At 34.8% G+C, this 22,309-nt stretch overlaps 1 protein-coding gene across 2 annotated transcripts in view; it reads right to left on the bottom strand.

Annotated features, from left to right (window-relative positions):
* Window positions 1-22,309, bottom strand: part of AHR (aryl hydrocarbon receptor) — a 56,014-nt gene that overhangs the window by 9,739 nt on the left and 23,966 nt on the right. The window contains exons 3-9 of one of the 2 annotated variants that reach the window (XM_043589032.1): window positions 14,788-14,891; window positions 10,206-10,295; window positions 8,469-8,592; window positions 7,687-7,817; window positions 5,834-6,036; window positions 4,975-5,084; window positions 3,461-3,602 (exon numbers count right to left, since the gene is read on the bottom strand). In XM_043589032.1, coding sequence (XP_043444967.1) covers window positions 3,461-3,602; window positions 4,975-5,084; window positions 5,834-6,036; window positions 7,687-7,817; window positions 8,469-8,592; window positions 10,206-10,295; window positions 14,788-14,891 — 904 coding nt within the window. The remainder of the gene's footprint in view (window positions 1-3,460; window positions 3,603-4,974; window positions 5,085-5,833; window positions 6,037-7,686; window positions 7,818-8,468; window positions 8,593-10,205; window positions 10,296-14,787; window positions 14,892-22,309) is intronic. The other variant, XM_043589034.1, reaches the window with a different exon arrangement.

The raw sequence follows: 22,309 nt of genomic DNA, 5'->3' as shown, positions 1-22,309 counted from the left end.
ATAAATAGAGAACAAATTGGTGGTTGCCAGACTGAAGGTGCTGGGAGGATGGGTTAAATAGACGAATGGGATTAAGAGGTATAAACTCCCAGTTATAATAAATTATGGGGATGAAAAGTACGACGCAGGGAATACGGTCAATAATACTGTAATAACTTTATATGCTGACAGATGGCAGCTACACTTACGGTAAGCACTACATAATGTGTATCATTGTTGAATCACTATGTTGTACATTTGAAACTAATAAAATATTGTATGTTAATTATACTTAAAAAATCTTAGAAATCTGAGTGGGAAGAGTCATGTGTAAATAAAATGGAGAATCTCTATAGGAAAATACTAGCATAATTGACATAAAAATTAAAAATCTTACATGGCACAAGCATTCATAAATCAAGTTAATGCACGGATCAAATGTGTAATGTCTGTAATTTCACATGTATACTACATATAGTATGTGTGTGTATAAATATATCCAACTTAACACCCATAGGAAGTAAAGAGCTCCAATGAGGACCCAGAGAGAGGCAAACAACATAGGAGAAAATAGACAAACAATATGAATGGACAATTCATAGAAGGAAAATGTCCTAGAAAGATACAAAAGATGTCCTGCCTCATTGGTAATGAGAAAATGCAACCAATAACCTTTTAATAACTAACAGAACAAGCAAACTCAAATAGTAAAAATATGAACAGCCCAAATGAAACCACTGATAAATGAAGAGCACTATACCTGCAATAGAACATAGATTCTTGACCAGAGCACACGGGATATGTTACTAACACTGACTATATATTTGATCATAAAACATTTGATCATAAATTATACAAAAAATACAAATTTCAAAACACGGACATCACACACAGAATGTTTTCTAACTTCAGTGGAATTGATGTAAAATTCAATAACAAAAACACCAGGGGCACCTGGGTGACTCAGTCGGTTGAGTGTCCAACTTCGGCTCAGATCACAATCTCAAGGTTCATGGGTTCAAGCCCCACATTGGGCTCTGTGCTGACAGAACAGAGCCTGGAGCCTGCTTCGGATCTGTGTCTCCCTATCTCTCTGCCCCTCCCCCACTCACGTGCACTCGCTCTAGAAGACATTAAGAAATTTTTTTTTAAAACAAAAAACCCAGAAAATCCCCAATGTAAAAAGTACATACTACTATATTTCAAAATCATGAATAGAAAAAACAAGACACATCAAAACACGAGGACTGTAGTTAAAGTTGTGCTTAAGGGGGAATTGATAACTTAAAGGCTGGAAAAATAGCAAAAAGAGGGTAGAAGGAAAGAAGTAATAAGCAGATATTAATGCAGCAGAAAACAAGCAAACAATAGGAAAAATCAACAAACCAAGAGTTGGATCCTTGAGAAGATTAGAAACTAATGGCTTTGTAGCAATATTATTTGAGAAGGCACAATTTGCTAATAACAATGTTTCTTTAAAAGTCAGTACAGATACTACAAAATGAAAAGGAAATACAGCATAAAAGAGAAAAATCATCATGTTAATGAATCCAGAAGTATTTAACAAAATTCAGCACCCATCATGATGATAACATTTAGTAAACTAAAGAGAAGGGAAGCTCTTAAATTAAAAACGTATATGTATATATATACACACACACACACATGAATATATATATTATACATATATATACATGAGTGTACATATACTTAAAAATATATATTTAGTAGCAAAATATATAATCTGTATGGCTATATGAATATAACGTATATAAATGTACAGAATGTATATGTGTATATATGTATGCATGTAGTATCTAGATATTGTATATGTATGTGTGTATACATACACACGTGTGTGTGTGTGTGTGTGTGTGTGTGTGTGTATATATATATATATATATATATATAAAATTTAATAGCAAAAGCACTACCACAACATCATACTTGATGGTAAAATATTAAAAGATTTCCCCCTGAGACTGGTAATAAGACAAAAACAAAACCTGATATCATTATTTCTTTCACATTTTACTGAGGGCCTAACCAGTGCAATAAAGGAATTTTAAAAAATAATAAATGTCTAAAGATTAAAAAAATTATTGCAAATGTTATGTAGTAAATTGTGAAGGATCCAGACACTTATGAGAATAAGTGGATTTCAATAAGTTCACTGAATACAAGCCAGCATTAAAAAATTCAACGATTAGAAACTGGTGTACACATGCATACTATTCTTTTTAATGTTTTATTTATTTATTTATTTTTTTGAGCAAAAGAGTGGAAGGGGGAGGACAGACAGAGAATCTCAAGCAGGCTCCATGATGTCAGTACAAGAGCCTGACTTGGGGCTCGATCTCACCAACCATGAGATCATGACCTGAGCTGAAATCAAGAGCTGGATACTTAACCGACTGAGCCACCCAGGCACCACACCATGCACACCATTTAAAAACAGCATCACAAAACATCAAACAACTAGAAATAAAATTAAGAAAAAGATACGTAAGAGTCAGGTAAGAAAAATACAACCCATTATTAAGACAAAGACATAGGTACAGACTCATGTACCTATATGCACATACATATATTCACCATGTTCAAGGGTTGGAAGAGTCAGTATTGTAAAGTCGCTGATTATCCCAAAATAAACTATAGTTTCAATGCTATTCCGTTCAAAATCACAACAGATACTCCGGTGAAATCTGACAACTTATTTCTAAAATATAAAGGATAAAGAAGAGAGGAGACAATGCTAGAGGAGAACAAAAATTCCTCAACTAATATGGTAAGCTGACACACAAATATCAAGATTTACTATAAAGATGTAGTAATAAAGATAATGTGCTATTGAGGTGAAAACAGACAAGTAGACTAATGGAATCCAGAAACAGAACCACAGACACAATCCCCTGATCAAAATGCAGTGGAGCAGGGAAAAAAAGCAGCCTTGTCAATAAGTGATTCTGATCAACTGGATATACATATAAAGGAAAATATTAATGTTGATCTTACCTCAAGTCACATACAAACAAAAAATCAGCTCTCTAGAGCGTAGAAAACATTTCTAATACAAATATCTGACAAAATGCTTATTTATAGAATCTATATGAAACACAAAAACCTCTGCTTGTTTAGAAAACATGTACTAAGCACAGGACGGTTATGCATTTATTTTATTTTATATATGGCACTAGCTTTTCATCTTTTCTTCATACATCAGGAAAAAACCTGGAGTTTTCTTTGGTTATTCTCTTTCTGTAATTCCACCTATTTAGTTGTTCAATAAAGTTTGTCAATTTTGTCTTCTCAATGTCCTTCATTTATGCCTTGTTTCTTTACATATTTTCAGTTTTTACTTCCAGAGAAAATTCTCATAAAATTTATTTTGAGGTTTTCATGTAAGAGGATTTAAAAACCAAAGTGTTATTAAAAAAAAAAAAAGAAATGAATACATGTAACATTTTGTCTTTGTACTTACGTCAGTGGTCTCTGAGTTGCAATGATATAATCTGGTCTTCCATTTTTATACACTAAGCGTGCATTAGACTGAACCCAGGTCCATCGATTGTCTTTGGTGAGAAGCCTGAATACTATCATGCCACTTTCTCCAGTCTTAATCACTAAAACAAAATCCAAAAATTAAATTATCAAACCTGAAAACAACATTTTATTTCTTTTTAATGTTTATTTCTGAGAGACAGAGACACAGCATGAGTGAGGGAAGGGCTGAGAGACAGGAAGACACAAAATCTGAAGCAAGCTCCAGGCTCTGAGCTGTCAGCACAGAGCCCCACGTGGGGATCAAACTCAAGAACCATAAGATCATGATCTGAGACGAAGTCAGTCACTTAACTGACTGAGCCACCCAAGTGCCCCTGAAATCAACATTTTAAAGAAAACCTCTGAAACAAAGCCCCTATGACATATTTTTTGGACATATTTCTTTTATCACCAAAGATGATATATGTCTTGATAACTTTTAAACACAATATATTAAAATGTATGGAAACAGTTCTTCAGAGTTGTTTATTTTTTACATCAGACTAAACATTATTTAAAAAAATTTTTTTCTTAATGTTTATTTTTCAGAGAGAGAGACAGAGCACGAGGTAGGAAGAGGCAGAGAGAGAGAGTGGGGACACAATCCGAAGGAGGCTCCAGGCTCTGAGCTGTCAGCAAAGAGCCCGACATGGGGCTCGAACTCCCAAACCAGGAGATCATGACTTGAGCCGAAGTCAGTCGCTTAACCGACTGAGCCACCCAGACGCCCCAAGACTAAATTTATTATTTAGTAGATTAAAGGGAAGATTAAATCAGAAAATTCTGGTAATGCATCTAACTACAGAGAGGGTACACAATTTGGGGAAAACAAAACGATTAAAATTAATTTCATTTTAAAAAGGGAATGTTTAGGGGCACCTGGGTGGCACAGTCGGTTAAGCGTCCGACTTCAGCCAGGTCACGATCTCGCGGTCCGGGAGTTCGAGCCCCGCGTCGGGCTCTGGGCTGATGGCTCGGAGCCTGGAGCCTGTTTCCAATTCTGTGTCTCCCTCTCTCTCTGCCCCTCCCCCATTCGTGCTCTGTCTCTCTCTGTCCCAAAAATAAATAAACGTTGAAAAAAAAAATTAAAAAAAATAAAATAAAAAAATAAAAAGGGAATGTTTCTACCACTTAGGAATTTATTTAACCATTTTAAAGCATAATCTACATTAGCATAGATTTATAAATTAATGATACCATTAAAATGCCATTAAAAATTAAGCAAAACATTGGGCAAAATGTTCATTTTCATAGTAATTAAAGTACTAGACTCTTGCATGGTAGGTGTAAGGCAGTTAATAAATTGAGTGTAATTCAGGTTAATCATAATGGTTTGACATCGACTGTAAGTTTAGCCAGTTGCTTTAAACTCATTACCTTATGTAAAATTGGAAACATGTACTAGAATATATGCAGTTTTTTTGGACACGTTCATAACAAAATACAACTTACTCCGGATATGGTACTCTGCACAATAAAGCATATCAGCAGCATGAATAAATTGATATCCTGATCCTCTCATGCACAACTCTGCTTCAGTGTAGCCTAAAACAAGTTTTCCTCTGTTTAAAAAAAAAAAAAGGTAAATAAGAAATTAAAATTTAACATAAATGAAATAACCTAATTGATCAGTTATATGCTATTTTCTGCACTGTTTTCCTTGATTCAGAATTTCAGATGAGCAGTAGAAAAAACCATATTCATGCAAGTGCTCTCTTTTGTTTATGACTGTTAATATCAGTTTTATTTTCTTCTTCTGAAAAAAAACTGTTGAAAATTAGCATGGCTAAAGATGGATCTAACAGAGTAGATTATGTAGGTAAAACAGAATCTTTAATAAAAACCTAGAAAGCATATATTCCATTTCAAGGGGCAAAGCTTTTCACATCTGTCTGCATTTTCATATTAGGGGAAAACCAATTATAGGTTTTGACACAGTATGAATGCTAATATCACAGTCTACCTCATAATTTTCTGGAAGTTACTCAACTTCTAGGGCTAAAAATCAAATAGAGTCTGTGCATTAAAAAATGTAAAACAAACCAACAAATGTCATCAGGATAGTGAATCTTACTAATACAAGCAAATCATCTTTATGACACAGAAACTGTGACAAGTATCGTAAAAAAAATTACAAGAGGATTTGTGAGCCTGAGGAAATTATTTTAAAAGGCTACACTGAAAGAGTATGAAATAACAGCTAATTTAATAATAAACATTATAATTTACACTACATATTTTACATACTAAGAGAGATTTGCTACAACAAAATATACATTTAATGAAAGAAAACTGAACAAGTTTTACTTACTTGGCATCACAACCAGTAGGTGTAAAGTCCAATTTGTGTTTGGTTCTAAAGATGAAGTTTTTGGTTCGAATTTCAAGTATGGAGGGTGGCTGCAGTGGGGTAGCTATTGCAAACAAAGCCAACTGAGGTGGAAGGATTGACCCATCTTTGCCTTTCTTGTTCTGTCCGTGAAGATACTTTAACCTCCCCTGGAAATTCATTGCCTTTAAAAAACCAAAACTGGCTTATTAAAATTAACCCTTTAAAACTGTTAATTTCCAAAGGCTCAATCATGGCCATTTCCAGTGTTGTTGATAATTCCATAAAAGTTCCTGAGGCTGACTGATGTTACATCCATTCTTTTCTCCACAAGAAGCCCATTATAATTATCCCAAAAGGCAATACGAATTAGATGCTAAAGGGGCAGCCCAATAAGGTACTCCTTTTTAACTGTCACAACAAAAATACCCGTATCATCTTCTGAGCTCATAAATGCCCTGTCATTCACACCTAGAGGACGTAGCTCCTTCCCCCCATGGCATTCAATACATGTTTCCTGAATGAACGAATAATGATAAAGTCATCAAGTACACATTAATTTTCAAATAGAGATGAGCTATATTCCACAGCTCATGCTCTATTTCACAACTCATGGCAATCTTTCATATACAGATAAAATGCAATTTCATTAAAATGCTAAAATTAATCATAAAATCACATAAAGAATGCAGAACTCAAAGTAACAATAAAGGGTACTTTTAGAAAGAAGATCGAGGAAACAAAGATGATTTAAATGTGAACATGATCAACTTAGTTGCTTAAAACAGTATTAATCAGGCTGAGGGATGATTCTGACCTCAGTGTGATATGGTAGCAGCACAAGGAACCAAAGACCCAATTATGCAAATTCCACCTGAGAAATACATATTAGCTGATCATCAATACTAGGAAAGCTATCTCAAAGCACAATTCTAACTCTGGGTCAGCAAAATTATCTTCAGAAATAAACACATTAACAAAAATCACTGTTTGCTAATAATGTTTAAGATCTGGTTACTTCAAATTCCTGCTAATTCACAAAAGTAATATGCACTATGCTTTGTACTGTCTTCTGTGCCTAGTGGAGTGCACTTCCTTAAGGACAAACACAGTATGAATCTGAGCATCCTGCGAAAGCTGCTCCCTGATTATCCTGTTCAGGTGTTCAGAACAACAGCATCTCATACCAGATGACTACTTTGCAATCATGAATATACAACCATTTTTCTTTCTTTTTAAATGTTTTTATTTATTTTTTAGAGAGAGACTGCAAGCAGGGGAGGGGGAGAGAGAGAGTAAGACACGATCTGGAGCAGGCTCCAGGCTCCAAGCTGTCAGCACAGAGACCAACACGAGGTTCAAACCCACAAACCATGAGATCATAACCTGAGCCTAAGCCGGACGCTTAACTGACTGATTTACCCAGGTGGCCCTACAACCATTTTTCTATATGGCAGTTACTGTAGCTGTGTAGCAAAGGACATGATAATTTTCTGTTCAGCAGGAATTAAATGCAAACAGGGTTTAAAGCAGCAGTCTGCTGCTAAACGGCTACTAAGTTCTCTTTTACATAAAAAAGTCCCAGAAATATTTTGCCAAGATACAAAGTCCATGTTATTTCACTCAGTCTTTGTTACTATATCTTAAAAGATCGAGATTTGGAGTTATGGAAGATACTAGAAATCTGAAAAAAAAAAGTTACTTTCCTTCATGCAATTATTTTATAAAGGAGGTTTTTAAAATCAAACTCAAATCTAACCGAAGAAAATGGTTTCAACATTTATTTCTTACTTTCTGAACTGCAATTGCCAGTATCATTAGATTTTGCACCTTACCAGGAAACCAGATGAATTATCCAGGAGACACCTTAGTCGGCACACGAAGCTCCTCTCCATAAAGGAAGAGTTTTCTGGAGGAAGCTGGTCTGGGTTATAACAGACTGCTGGCTGCGGGAGGCCATTAGCTTCTAGAGAAATAATAGCAACACAAATTTACATCCCATTTTGCTGTACAATCAGGTGTTTTGGGGTAGATAAAATTTGTGTTAATTTCTTAACCAGATTCTATTCTGAATACAGAAATGAAGAATCATTTTCAGAAGAGGAGCTAATGAAAAGAAATACACGTACAGAATATCACTTTTACTACACAGAACTTCACCTACTCAGTTTTGTTTTTATTTCTATTGTCAATAATCTTCATATTCTCTAACACTTTTTATCTTCTTAGCACCTTCACACATTTCTAAAAGCATTGATTGAGAAAAGATTTTACCTTTGGATTTTTATTTGGTGCATTTTACAGACAGAACAACTTCTACACACTCCAGGATCAACCTTATACATTCCTTCCAATCTTTCAAAAGTTATTTGTATAAAATATATTACCAAGTATGGTAACACTTCTTTGCTTGAAATTCATCAATGGTGGTCATTTGTCAAAATATTCCTTAGGTCTTCAATCTGTGACTTGGCTGTGACATCCAACTGCAGACTCCTGTCTTTCCACTTCTTCCCAACCTTAACCAAAGAGTTCTATGCCTCCAAAGGTTCTCTGCCTCTTTTCACAGACTTACATTAAAAACTCCCCAACACTATCTTTCGGTAAACATTCTTACCATCAATTCTTTGTCCAGAGTCTGCACACTGCGTAGGGTTTAATGTCCAGTGCAGCTGACGCTGAAATTCAGGTCGATCTTCAGTGTGAATAAGTTCATACACACTCTGGTGTATGACATCAGACTAAAGAAAAAACATACAGGGAAATTTTTTTAAAGCCGTGATTAAAAAAATATGTCTTACTAAGTTAATTTCAAAATGTAGCTACATTACGGGGTGGTCGTTAATGGTGATGAATGCACATGAATCAGACAGATGATCACAGAGCTGTCCAGTCATCCAAGGTAGGAAAAGCTAGAGAGAGGGGAGCACTGTCACTGGTGAGCAAGAGTTCCTTGCCATCACTCCCCTAGCTGAATGCTCTTCAATTATAGAAGTCAACTCTTCACTCCTTCATGGCAACACATTAAGTTCTGTGTCTTTTTAGCCACTTCTTGATCTTTTAAATCCTATTTCTTTCACAAACGCTTGTCTGAAAATCCAGTTGTCTTAGACTTCTCTAAGCTTAAGAGTATTAAATTATTTCTTTCACTGTCCTCTAATGACTTTCTTTAATGTTAGATTTTTATTTCCGGTCCACTCTGGAAGAATAAGGGATTATACCTTTACCAGGTCAGAATCCTTCTTCTACCACTTGACTCTCCACAAGATAGGCTTTGTCGCAGAGCCAGGTTCCGCTGGTTTAGCTATCTAGACTTAAACCTCCTTGTGAACGTAACTAGCATTAAACCATCTCTATGCAGTCCATTACCCGATTACCAGAGTTCTTCTCAGAAACAAGACTGTAGCACAGGTTCCCTTAACAAAAAAAGCTTAGAGGCTTCCACTGTGTACTTAACATACTTTAAACTTCAGTCGGTTTAACAGTGTAGACACTGTTATTCAAGCCAGCAGTCTCAGCATCACCTGTGAGATTGTTTGACATACGAATTCATAGGCCCCACTCTGACGCACTAAATCAGAGTATGTCGGAGTGGGGACCAAAGATTTTAGTTTTGCATCAAGTTCTTCCAGTGAGTCTTAACACATTAGAATTTAAGAACTAGTGATACATAAGAATAGCTAGCAGTCAAGTGTACTTACAAACTGTTCTCACATCATATCAGATGCTCTTGTCCCTCAAATATGACAAACACCACTCCATTTATGCACCATTTATTCAAGAACATTAAACAAACCAAATACATTCATCTCTTTAAGCACGTCCAGTCTACTGCTTATGGTAGTGCTTCTATCTCTTCTTTCCTGTGCTCCTCCTACACTGAAGTCCACCCTCTGAATCTTATGCTTAAATACCATTTGCATCAGGAAAGCTTCCATTATCAGCATTAAGTCAGAATTAAAGATACAAACCATGATATTTTGCCTGTACCTTTACATATCACCTCATTCATTTCAGAGCTGCCGCATGCCCTCCATAGTATCCATAACTAATTTGATGGCAAATAATCTCCTGTCTGCCCCCCAGCCAATGTTCCTAATATATAAGAGATTCCTTAATAAGTGAAAGATGAAACACAATATCCATGAATCTCATAAAACATTTAAGAAAATTATAATGCAGTAAATTATTAACAGTATAGAAATTATTAGCTGCAAAAAGATGATTTTTATTTTATAAGCATATTTTAATTGACATTTTCTATATACAAAGTATCAATTACATCCCTAAAATGTATGATACATAGAGTTAATTTCTAAAAAGATTTTAAATGACCCAAGAAAAATATATTTACCTGCTGGAACCCTAAGTAATCTTGTATAGTAGAAGAAGCATAAAAGACCAAAGCATCTGTAGTGACAACCAGCACAAAGCCATTCAGAGCCTACAAAGAAAAAGATTAGTAATTAGAAAAAGATTCTAAAATTAGTAATGTGACTAAATAACAATATGGTCACTCATAAATAATGAGGTTGCTTAAGGCTGTTACTTTATTGCTGAAAATTTTTCTCTTTAAAATGGCTAAAATCACACCTCATAAACACAGATACACTGAATACTGTGGGATGAGTGGAATCTATTCATACCTTTTGATTTAGGTAAGGAAAAGCTTACAGCTAAATTTAATGCTCAGTCACAGTAACTTCAGTAAAATTGGTTTTGTCTTCCTCGTGCTTCAGATATTGCTTTAAATATACTGCATATTTTTATTGTACATGTTTTTTAAATTGTATAAACATGTATTAGAATCTATCACATTGCTTTTTAGAGAAAGATAGTCTGTAAAGATGCTTATTATTTTCTGAAGAGAAATTTGATAGAACATCTTTGCACAGACCATTCACACATTGAAGCAATTTGAAATCTGAATACTCCCAAAGCATTAAAACAATTTAAAAACTTTTACTGGCAATATAATCACATATATGGACTGCACATAAAATACACATAATATACATGTAATACAAATATACACTTTAATTACTAATATATTCAAGTTTAAAGCTGTCATTTTATATAAGACAGATTTCCATCTAATTACTAATATAGTCAAGTTTAAAGCTATCATTTTATATGTGCTATTTCTATTATTTCCATCTATATTATACTTCTTTTTCTTTCAATTTTACCTGCTTTTGGCCAATTTTTTATTTTTATTATTCCCTTTGCTCCCCTACTTTCAGCTTGGAAATTTATACTCTTTTCTATTCTTTCAATCATTACTCAAGTCCACTGTTAATATTTCTATACTCTTGGATAAAAGAAAGAGTATTTATTTAGATCACTTTAAACATTTATGGTTATCACATATTTTATTTCTATAAGCCTTCACTGTTTCCTGCTTCAATTCAGCTCAGCAGAGTTCAATGTGTTCTTTGCTATGTTATCAGGGCTAAACCCTTCTGAGGCTCTCCTCTTCTTCATGTAAAAGGAGACATGGTGTGGTTTAGTGAGAACCATACAGTTTGGAGTCAGATTTGAACTGGATTACTTTCCCAGTCTCTTATTATCTCTGTGGCTTTGGTTATTTATGCCTTCAAATTTTAGTGTCATCATTTGAAAAACAGGCAATTTGGTTAAGAGCCTATTTCATCTTAGCACCTGGCACAGAGTCGGCACTCAATTAACATAAGGCACCATTACTATAAGGTTGTGGAAATGAGCAAATATTTACATGACCATGCTTTGTGAACTGTTGAGGTATATAATGACAACAATTAGCTAATTCAACACTTAATCAATGATGACAAACTGAAGAGGACAGCTATCAAGTACTGGAACTAGAGAATTACCAAGACATTGCCACTGTGCTTAGAATGCTAGCAAAGTCAGGTAAGTATCTACCTTAATTATTAGATACAGTAGATGAACAGCAGCTGTCTTCCTTTTCACTCTAATTTTTTCATCTTCAAGATTCTTGATCTCTAATATACGCTTGCAAAACTGACTGCAAAGACAATAAACAGCATCTACTATTTAACAGCCACTTTTCTAAACGTTTTTGTTTATTCGTCAACATTCCATTGAGGTAGGTGCCATATTCCAGTATTGCAATCAGGTAAACGAGGTGAACTGCAAAACAACTTGCCAAAGGTCACAGAGCGAAGCTGAGCCAGGAAACAACTAGCCTTGCTCAATGAAGCCTGTCCACGTACCTATCATGGTCTGCCTCCTCTAGGAGTATTGCTCGCCAGCTGTGGCAGGACTGTTACACTTTTAATCCCAACTGAGCTCTAAAGTTCTTGATTTCAGAGATTATGGCTACAATGCCTGGTGATTTCCCCAGAAGGAATGGGGCTGGCACCCAACAGGAACTTAAATATTTACTCATTAACACCCTACAAATTATTCTTAAATTTCAGTTGGCAGTAATAATAGATATACCGTTTTTGTTTTTTTTCCTTCCAAAAATATCTTCTTTTTAGATAGGAGTATCCACTTATCATATGCATTTTATTTTGCAGAGTGTCCTGCTTTCTCAAACAGCGAAACGAATTTAGTACTTTCCAATGAGCTCATTATGCCAGAAGACACAAAGATAATTTAAGTTATAATATCACACTCTCTTAGACGGTGAATTGTCAGAAATAAAAAGCCTTTAAAAAGAATATATGCATCCTGATTTTATGTATATCTCAAATGATCTTAAATACTATATGGAAGAAAGTTATTATACTGAAAGAGTCAATAAAAATATGGTAATTACATATTAATGAAAGAAACTATCATTCTTTAGACTTACAAAAATTTGCCCTACCTATCCGAAAGTCATGTTGAGGTTCACTTACTATTTAACGCAAGACAAATAAACTGCAATCAGTAGTGTTATTTATTGTTTCAATGGCTGTTAACTCAACAACAAAGCTTTTGATTATAATCAGCACCACAGTAAGTAGCACCAGACAGAACGTGATGAAATAAATGAAAATAAATGTCTGAAATAAATAATGGCTAATGAGAAGATACAAAAAGTCATTTTTTTTTTCATTTTTATTCCTGGTAAAACAGTAATAAATTTAAGCTAAGTTTAAAAGTAATTATTTAAAATTTTTGCTAATAAGCTATTATGTAACATTTTCTTTATGTATCTCCTTAGTTAAAACCAAAGGAAAAGATTTCTCATTAAAAAGTTTCATGCCAGAGGGTATACTCTACCTCTGGAAACATTCTCTATGTCTGAGGGATAATTGGTTGATAATCACATGTTGAAAGTATAAAGTTAGATGCCATATGGCAACTGTATATAATGAAGTATGCCATTTTCACGTGTCTACAAGGTTTTTGGTCAGCTATTTCAGAAGAGATAACAGCCAAGCATGATACCAGCAAATCAGATAACATGTGATGCTTCCAAATGGAAAATCTACTACTGATATGCAATATAATTCATAACAGATGCATCTATTTTAAAGACCTAAATGTTTTCAATTTTCAGATAATTAAAAAAATGAGACTAGTTTTTGATTAGTATTATTTTTATTCTTTGTCGTTGACATAGAATATGTTTACAATTTGCCTAAATATTCTATGAGGGAAAAAAAAATCATTGGCCCATAATTTAAACAGTTTTACCAAATGCTAAGCATTCCATATGTGATTATTTTCATTTGAAATAAAGGACTTCCTTATTACTTTACTACATAACCCATGGTGTGTGTTTAATCACATGAAGCAACAATTATTAGAATGTTTTCCTATAACCTGAAGAAGGAGTCTTTAGGTTTCAAGCTATTATATACATAAGCATCCTCAGCCAGGGACAGGTTGAGTACTCATGCTTGAATATATTTAATTTGTTTAACCTAATGGGTGCAAAACTTAATTTTCATAATTACAAAATTATAATAAAAAATGTTATAAATTGTTGGGTTACACATAAGCATTTTCAGAAAGAATTAATGGAGCTACCAAAAGTTGCGGCTACTTTCTGTTACAATGGCAAACAAAAGTTCTTCACTAGGTTCACCGGGTAGAATTGAAGATGATCACTTAATAGTAATAACATATCAAAGCACACATACTCATTCTATCTTTTTTTTTAACAAAATAAATACCTGAGAATTTTAGCTGACAATCAAGCATCCTATCAATTCCAAGAAATAGAGTAAAAAAAAAAAAAAAGAAAATTAAAATATTTTCACAGACAAATCTAGAAACTAAGTTCTAAAACAAAAATTAGGACTTACAGCTGTTAAGAAAATCTGTAGCGTGTTGATACGACATACCCCATAGCTAAGAGTTAAGAACATAGTGAAAAATAAAATTCAGGTAAGAACATTTTTGAACTGTTAAGTAAATACAATTAACTGCTTTAATGAAGCTATAGTCCTGAAAAGGTACATATAAATTCGGTGTCTTAAATGAGAACCTTAAAAATAATGTAGGAGTTTTGCTATTTAAAGAAATACAATTGGGGCGCCTGGGTGGCGCAGTCGGTTAAGCGTCCGACTTCAGCCAGGTCACGATCTCGCGGTCCGGGAGTTTGAGCCCCGCGTCAGGCTCTGGGCTGATGGCTCAGAGCCTGGAGCCTGTTTCCGATTCTGTGTCTCCCTCTCTCTCTGCCCCTCCCCTGTTCATGTTCTGTCTCTCTCTGTCCCAAAAAAAATAAATAAACGTTGAAAAAAAAGATTAAAAAATAAATAAATAAAATAAAATAAAGAAATACAATAGGGAAACTGATAGGTAGACTTCTCATCTACTCGATACCATTACACTTTTTCATAGAGTAGCATTATACCACTGTTGCAGTCCCAGTAAACATGGCATGAAGCACCCTGGGTGAGTTCTAAGTAAACGGGAGTAACTAAAAGACTGATCAATTAGTCTTCCATTTACAATGTTTTTTGTTAGGAGAAGCTATATTTACTAAAATTCACCTGTAATAAGAATTCTCCTTCTTGCAGACTCAGGCCTTCTCTGAATTTTGTTCTACAGTTTTCCTGAATTCCATTTCTGTCAGCTGGGGAGGCCTGTAATGCAACTGTGGAGAAAAGGAAAAAGCAACGATAGAGTGAGCAATTTCAAAGGGCTATAATGGAAAAGTCTCTATATACCTAACAAAGACACAATTTGAAATACCGGTGTCTACTGCTACTATAAGACTAAGCAAATATTCCTTTGTCAATGAGCGGTTTCCAAGTCAATGGACAGATTGCTAAAAATTATTAATTACAAATAAATAATTTATTTAAATTAATAGAAACAACTTCTGATGAGCTCATTATGATTTCTGGCACATAACTTAAGAGTTTTAAAGACCTGCATGGTACCTCTATAACTACGCCTCCCATTTCTCTTTACTCATGAAAATAAATTATTTTCATACTAATATACACTTATCTAAACAGTGAACTAGTAGTGGTGAGGAGAAAGAATCAACCATATGCTTTATTAAGAAATATATTTCCATCAAGTTTAGAATCTTCTTGTCTAACTTTTGGGTAAAAAAGGGATTAGTATTGTTAGCAGAGTCTTGCTAAATTTATAAATCAACTCATGTAGAATTAACATCGTTGTGATTTTGAATCATTCGATCCAAGAACATGCATTTTCTTCCTTTTGTTCATATCTATATTTTTTTGTCTCACTAGAATATTTTAAAGTTTCCACAAAAAAAGATTTGTACATTTTTATGTTTATTCTATGTATTCCATCCTGTAAAATGCCTTCCCCTTCCTAACTGCTTGTGGATTATGGATTGAAGGGGAAGTCTGTTGCCATGGTGGGATGCTTACTTCTGGAGGTAGCATGTTATAATGATCTCTCTCCTACCCTCCCATCTCTCTTCTTAATAGTGTGTGTGTGTGTGTGTGTGTGTGTGTGTGTGTGTGTGTAGCTTGGGAGGCACCACAGCTGAGGGTACTAATAATAGCTGCTATGTTCTTAGAATTTTTCCAAGCACTCTCAAATATTATCTCATTTAATAGTAGTATCTGGCAGAATTAAGTTCGAATCTTAGCTTTGCCATTTATTAAAATGTGTAGGGTCTTTGAGCCTCTGTCCTAATATGTGAACCGGTAATCAAAAACAAACAAACAAAAAAACAATTTTGCAGGGTTATTGTGAAGAGTAGTGAGAATATATGTGAAGTTCCTGGCATTCAGCAGCTCAATAGTAATTCAATAAATGGTAAATTATTAGCAGTGTTTCCCAGATCCTATAGATTATCTTGTTATAATATGCAACCTTTTAGATACAATTACAATACAGTATTTCCATTTTTCTGATCTATTTTTAACCTTCAATGTCAAATAAGAGAAATCATTAAGTGAAACTGACTTTGACATTCCTTTTAAGACTCATTTCATTAGATTTTTATTGCACCAAAGATAATCTGGCTTGGCAAAAAACAAGATTTACTAATAACCAGATTTTCTCTCCAGTTGAGCAAAGCCTCACATATAAAACATTTTCACGCTGAAGTATATTTTCTGGTAAATCAGTGCATGTGTCACACTGGAATCTTATGCCAAGTTCTTGCTTTTGCAGAACTTGAAACATACTACTTTGAAAGAAGAGGCCAAAAGTTTGGCCTCTGAATGTAACAATTTCAAGAGGCCAAAGAACATATTTCCTTGGGCCAAAAAAATAGTTTGAGGTACATAAATTGATCTAACAGTTAATCAAGACCAAAGGAAATGGTTAATCTTTCTCAATGTAAGTAGAAGAGAAAAAGGCTTTTTCTCCTTTCCTGTTCTGTTGCTGCTTGCTTTCTAATCGTCAAATTTGAGTGCATTAAAACCTCACAATGTCAGGGTTAACTATACTCTCACTTTTCCAAAAGCTCCAGTGCAAGGCACCATTTAAGAATTACACCAGGGGTGCCTGGGTGGCTCAGTGGGTTGAGTGTCTGACTTCGGCTCAGGTCATGATCTCACCATTTGTGAGTTCAAGCCCCACATCAGGCTCTGTGCTGACAGCCTGGAGCCTGGAGCTTGCTTCGGATTCTATGTCCCCCTCTCTGTCTCCCTCTTTGTCTGCCCCTCCCCCACTTGTGCTCTGTGTCTCTCTCTCTCAAAGGTAAATAAACATTAAAAAAAAAAAAAAAGAGTTACACCAAATATCAGTAAGATTTACTGTTAACTTCCGAGCGGTGCTAGTGCTGGGTCATAGGGTAGATCTATTATTAATTTTTTGAGGAACCTCCACACTGTTTTCCAGAGTGGCTACACCAGTTTGCATTGTCACCAACAGTGCAAGAGGGTTTCCAGCAATAACACTGCTAGGAATTTACCCAAGAGATACAGGAGTGCTGATGCATAGGGGCACTTGTACCCCAATGTTTATAGCAGCACTTTCAACAACAGCCAAATTATGGAAAGAGCCTGAATGTCCATCAACTGATGAATGGATAAAGAAATTGTGGGTTATATACACAATGGAATACTACGTGGCAATGAAAAAGAATGAAATATGGCCTTTTGTAGCAACGTAGATTGAACTGGAGAATATTATGCTAAGTGAAATAAGTCATACAGAGAGAGACAGATACCATATGTTTTCACTCTTATGTGGATCCTGAGAAACTTAACAGAAGACCATGGGGGAGGGGAACGGGGAAAAAAAAAGTTAGGGAGGGGGAGCCAAAATATAAGAGACTGTTAAAAACTGAGAATAAACTGAGGGTTGATGGAGGGTGGGGGAGAGGGGAAAATGGGTGATGGGCATTGAAGAGGGCACCTGTTGGGATGAGCAATGGGTGTTGTATGGAAGACAATTTGACAATAAATTTCATATTAAAGAAAAAAAGATTTACTGTTAAAAAGAAAACAACAAAACCAAAACCTACACATTGCAAAAAGCAAAGTATGTAATTATAAAAATGGATAGATATTACTAGTATCAAATTTTAAAATGTCTAAATTATCAGGAATCTCTTAAAATTAATTTTCAATTAAAACAACTGGTGCCAGTTCCAACCAGAGCTACTGGACCACTGACACTATTCAACTCAGAACAAGTTACAATTTGTTTCTGGCTTTGCATTAGGGATATTAGCCAATGTAATTAGAAATCAGACTCTGCCCTTAGCTGGGAATAGAACTTATAGAAATAAAGAACTAAGAATGTCAGAAATGATTAAGTAGCAAAATGGGATTTAATTAAAGTTTTACAGGATCTTGGAAGAAAAAAGAAAACAAACCCTTTTTAAACAACAGGGCTTACAATTCTAAATGTTGGAAGGTTTATGTTTAATACGTGTAACTGCTTAAATAGGAAAAGTGACTACATATTAGGGAGGGATCACCAGAGAGTTCTTCCAAAGATATTTCTGTTGCTTTTAGGTTTAAGGTTAATAACTAGTTAATAACTAGTTAATAAGGCTAATAAGAATTTAAATAAATACTGTGCAAAGATGAGTCCAGGAAAGATGCATTCCCTTCGCATTCTCGTTTTACAAATATACTAATGTGACTTTTTAGAGATCTTACTTTACGTCTGGGCCTCCAGTCCCAAACTATGCCCCTCCATGAAGTTTGTCCTCTGTTTCCTGACATCATACCTACCACCTCTCCCTTCTTAAAACTGCTTGAGCTACTTTAATACTAGTCATTTTCATGTATGCATTTCTCGCCTTGATTAGAAAGCCACAGAAGAGTGAGATGACTTGGGGTACTGGCACCAGTGTACTTCATACCATCGAAGTGGCCTAAAATAATTTCCTTAGTAATAAGATGTGATACGTAACTGAGCACACACTGTATGCCAAGCAGTTTCCATACACTAGATCTTATCAGTCTTCCAAACAGTATCCTGGGAGATTGGTATTATTTTGTCCTTTCAATGGAACTGAGACTTAGAGAGGTTAGGAAACCGTCTCCAGGTCAGAGGGCTTAAAGCAGTGAAGTCTAGATCAAACCCAGGTAGCCTACTCGTGCAAGCTATTATTAACCACATGCTGGACTCCTCACCTATGCCAACCTTTGACCTTTAGTGTCTTCATCTTTAAGTGAGGACAAGGATACTTCTGGAGACAAATTCTTGTTAGAGCTAAAGTAAGATGTGGAGTACCTAAGTAATACTTAGAATCACAATTTACAGCCCAGGATTGAGATAATTGAGATAATGGGCTATATGTTGAGTTGATATACCCTGAAATCATTATGAAAATCGACACTGAAAATGCACATCAGAGGGGCACCTAGGTGGTTCAGTCGGTTAAGCATCTGACTCTTGGTTTCAGCTCAGGTCATAATCTCGAGATTTCATGAGTTCAAGCCTCACGTCAGGCTCTGCACTGGCAGTATGGAGTCTGCTTAGGATTCTCTCTCTCCTTCTTTCTGCCCCTCCACCACTCATACTGTCTCTCAAAATAAATAAACTTAAAAAAAAATTTTTAATGCACACCAGAGATAACTGAGCATATTTTCATTTCTAAACAGGGAGTATTAATGAATATCATCTATTAGGACTGTTATGATGCCTATACATTATAGATTTGAAAGCACTTTACAATGATGAATTGTTACAAAAGTTATATGAATAATCAGATGCATAGGACACTTACACATTACATCACTGGAATGAAATATACAATATTTCACAGAAACAAAATGTAACATCTGAAAGTAAGTCACAGCCAATTCTGTTACATGAGAAGCATTTGCTATAATAAACAGACACTTGTTAAAATCCTCCCCATCTGCAAGAATACACTTTCTAAAATATAAAGATGTGACTTTGAACAGTCTGAGGAATATTAAGATTTTATAGCATCAAAATATTTCACCTAATTCTTCATTGAGAAGTCACTGAAGCCATTATACAGGAATTTAATCTAATGGATGAATGAATCTAGAGGGTAAATATCATCAGAGCATTATCAAATGGTCATTTAAACAAGTGATTCAAGTCTTAACTCCCACGTGTATTTAACCATATCCATTTCCTATATGACACCTTCCTTCCTTATACATCTAAGCTTGGATTTCCATTTCTCCTATAAACTAAATATTTCCTCTTTGAAAGCATGCTCTGAAGTGTTCAACAGAGAAATTCATGAGGAAGAGATATTGCATATGGTAAATTATATTTTGTAGGCTACTGTATTTGTAATTAAACAGAAAGATGACATGGTAAGTATCTTGCCAGGAAAAAGCATAAGATTTTTAAATCTCTACTTATTGATTTAAATTCAATTTATTTTATAATAATTATTATCCCCTTTATTACTTCTGGCAGAAAAAGTTAAATTCCATTTGCACACTGATATAAGCATAAGAGAGAGCAAAGCTATCACTATAAAATTCAACCACATAAACTTCTATAAATTAGGAAGAGTTAAGTAATGCAGTAATTCTTAAATATAAACAAAACATTCCTAGTTTAGTCCAATATGGATAAGTATTTATAAATAATTTCCAAATAATATATTAACTGTACCTAAGGAGAGCTTCTTCTACATACTTTGGGGTAAAAGAAATATTTCAACTCTAAGTTTTTGTTTGTAAATGAAGTGTTCTTCTTTTGAGGGAAAGAAGGAAGAAACTGAAATTCAAGAAAAGTATGCTACTTTTCTTGAGTTCTTGAACATGCTGAGTTCCTAGGACACAAAGACTAGGTCTATATAGTTTACACAATACTTCCCCCTATGATATTGACAGATTTTTTTTTCTACCTACAAATTTCTAATCACCAAAGGCAGAAATAAAGTAAATTCAGTTTTTGAAAATGCAAATGCACGCTTCTATCTTTAAGAATGAATGTAGGTTGCATGACTGGTAGTCTATCTTTTTAGCCAATCTAAAACACATTATTTTAAAGCCAAGTAAGTCCTTAAAAGTTAGACCTATTCCTGCTCTCAAGTAAGTGGAAACTGACTTCCAAAGATGTTATTTAACTTTTCCCCAGTTTTCCATTTAGTGATAATCAATTCTACTGTAACTGTGTTAGGGCCCTGAGGTAATGGAACCAACAAGAGCAGTTAGTTTACCTTTGTAGTGGGGAAAGAGTTGCACTGAGCTTTCTACATATTCAAGACTGGAATTCAAACTGCATTCCAAGTAGAAGAATGTAACCAATTAAAGCAGTGATTCTCAAACGTTCATAGACAGTACAATTACCTATAAGGCTACGGCTGTTAAAAGACACTGCGGGACCTCACCCTCTAAAATTTCTGATTTAGGAGATCTAGGATGGGGCCTTATAGTTTGCGTTGCTAACAAGTTCCCAAGTGATGCTGGGACCAGGTGACACATTTTGAGAACCAGTGACTAGAAATTCATAAACTTTTAAATGTTCTGAATCTCATTCTCTTATTATTTTTTTAAAATTATTATTCCTCTGCTTAAAGAGTGCTTTCATTAATATGAATGTCTTCAGTAAATGACTCAATGCCACTTTTATAAAGATCAAAACAGAAGCACATAATTTAAGACTAAAATATAAAGCAGTAACAAAAAATTCTGTATATATACAAATACAGCAAGTAGCACATAGCCCACAGTGTATTCCTCACCAAAGCAAGCCATGTCACTTTTCCCTGAACAAAGTGTCTAGATTTCAGTGTGTGCCACTTCTGAAGAGGAAACAATATGGGGAAATAATTACATATTATGCTTAAACGTTAAAAAGTTTACTAGCAAATTTCTATCTCTAAATCAAAATATAATATTAACTCAAGAGATTGTCAGAGAATATTAACGCCAGGTCTGAAAGGCCTCTACGCATATCCAACAATGACAACAAAATTGCCCATTAAAAGAAGTAAAATATCAGTGTTCCGTAATTAATAATTATAATTTATATAAAATTTTAGTTGTAAAATTCACTTCATACAGCTCATACTTTTAGGATAAATCCACCACAAACTTAGCACATGGGGGAGGCAAACATTCTTATTGTCCATGCTGAGACGAAGGCTCTGGGCAACAGTGAGGTTAAAGGTCTTATCTAAGGCCAAAGGCTTAGCCTCTATGTCTCCTGCCTGCCTGTGCTTTTGTTCCGTGACAATCCGCCTCTGCCATCCTAAGATAAAGAGACAGGAGGCTGACTCCATAACAGAGAGACCAGACGTAATGACACTAGACACAATTAACACTCCAGTTGACAACAATATCTGTAAAAGTGACCATAAGAGGCACGCCACATCATATGAGAAAATTTAAGGCTAGAAGAAAGCAGAATAATTCAATCAATTTTAGGTTAGATTGATTCGAAGTGACTTGCTTGTTTCCCTTCCCAACCTCTACGGCAAGCACCTGAATGGCTTTCTGGCCTCTATGGACAGTCAGGGACCAGAAATGATCTCCTGCAGTAATGTAATTTTTCTCTCTGGACTCTGATGTCGTTTTAGTTTACACTTTCATGTGCAATTTTCTTTTGAGCCTCTAAGAACTTGAAATAGCAAAAGAAGGTATCTTTTTTTTTTCATGGATATACATCTTCAAATTTACATCC

The sequence above is a fragment of the Prionailurus bengalensis genome, chromosome A2 (genome assembly GCF_016509475.1).
Source record: "Prionailurus bengalensis isolate Pbe53 chromosome A2, Fcat_Pben_1.1_paternal_pri, whole genome shotgun sequence".
Taxonomy (NCBI): Eukaryota; Metazoa; Chordata; class Mammalia; order Carnivora; family Felidae; genus Prionailurus; species Prionailurus bengalensis.
Note: the sequence above shows the minus strand (reverse complement) of the source record. Positions and strands in the feature narration are given on the sequence as shown.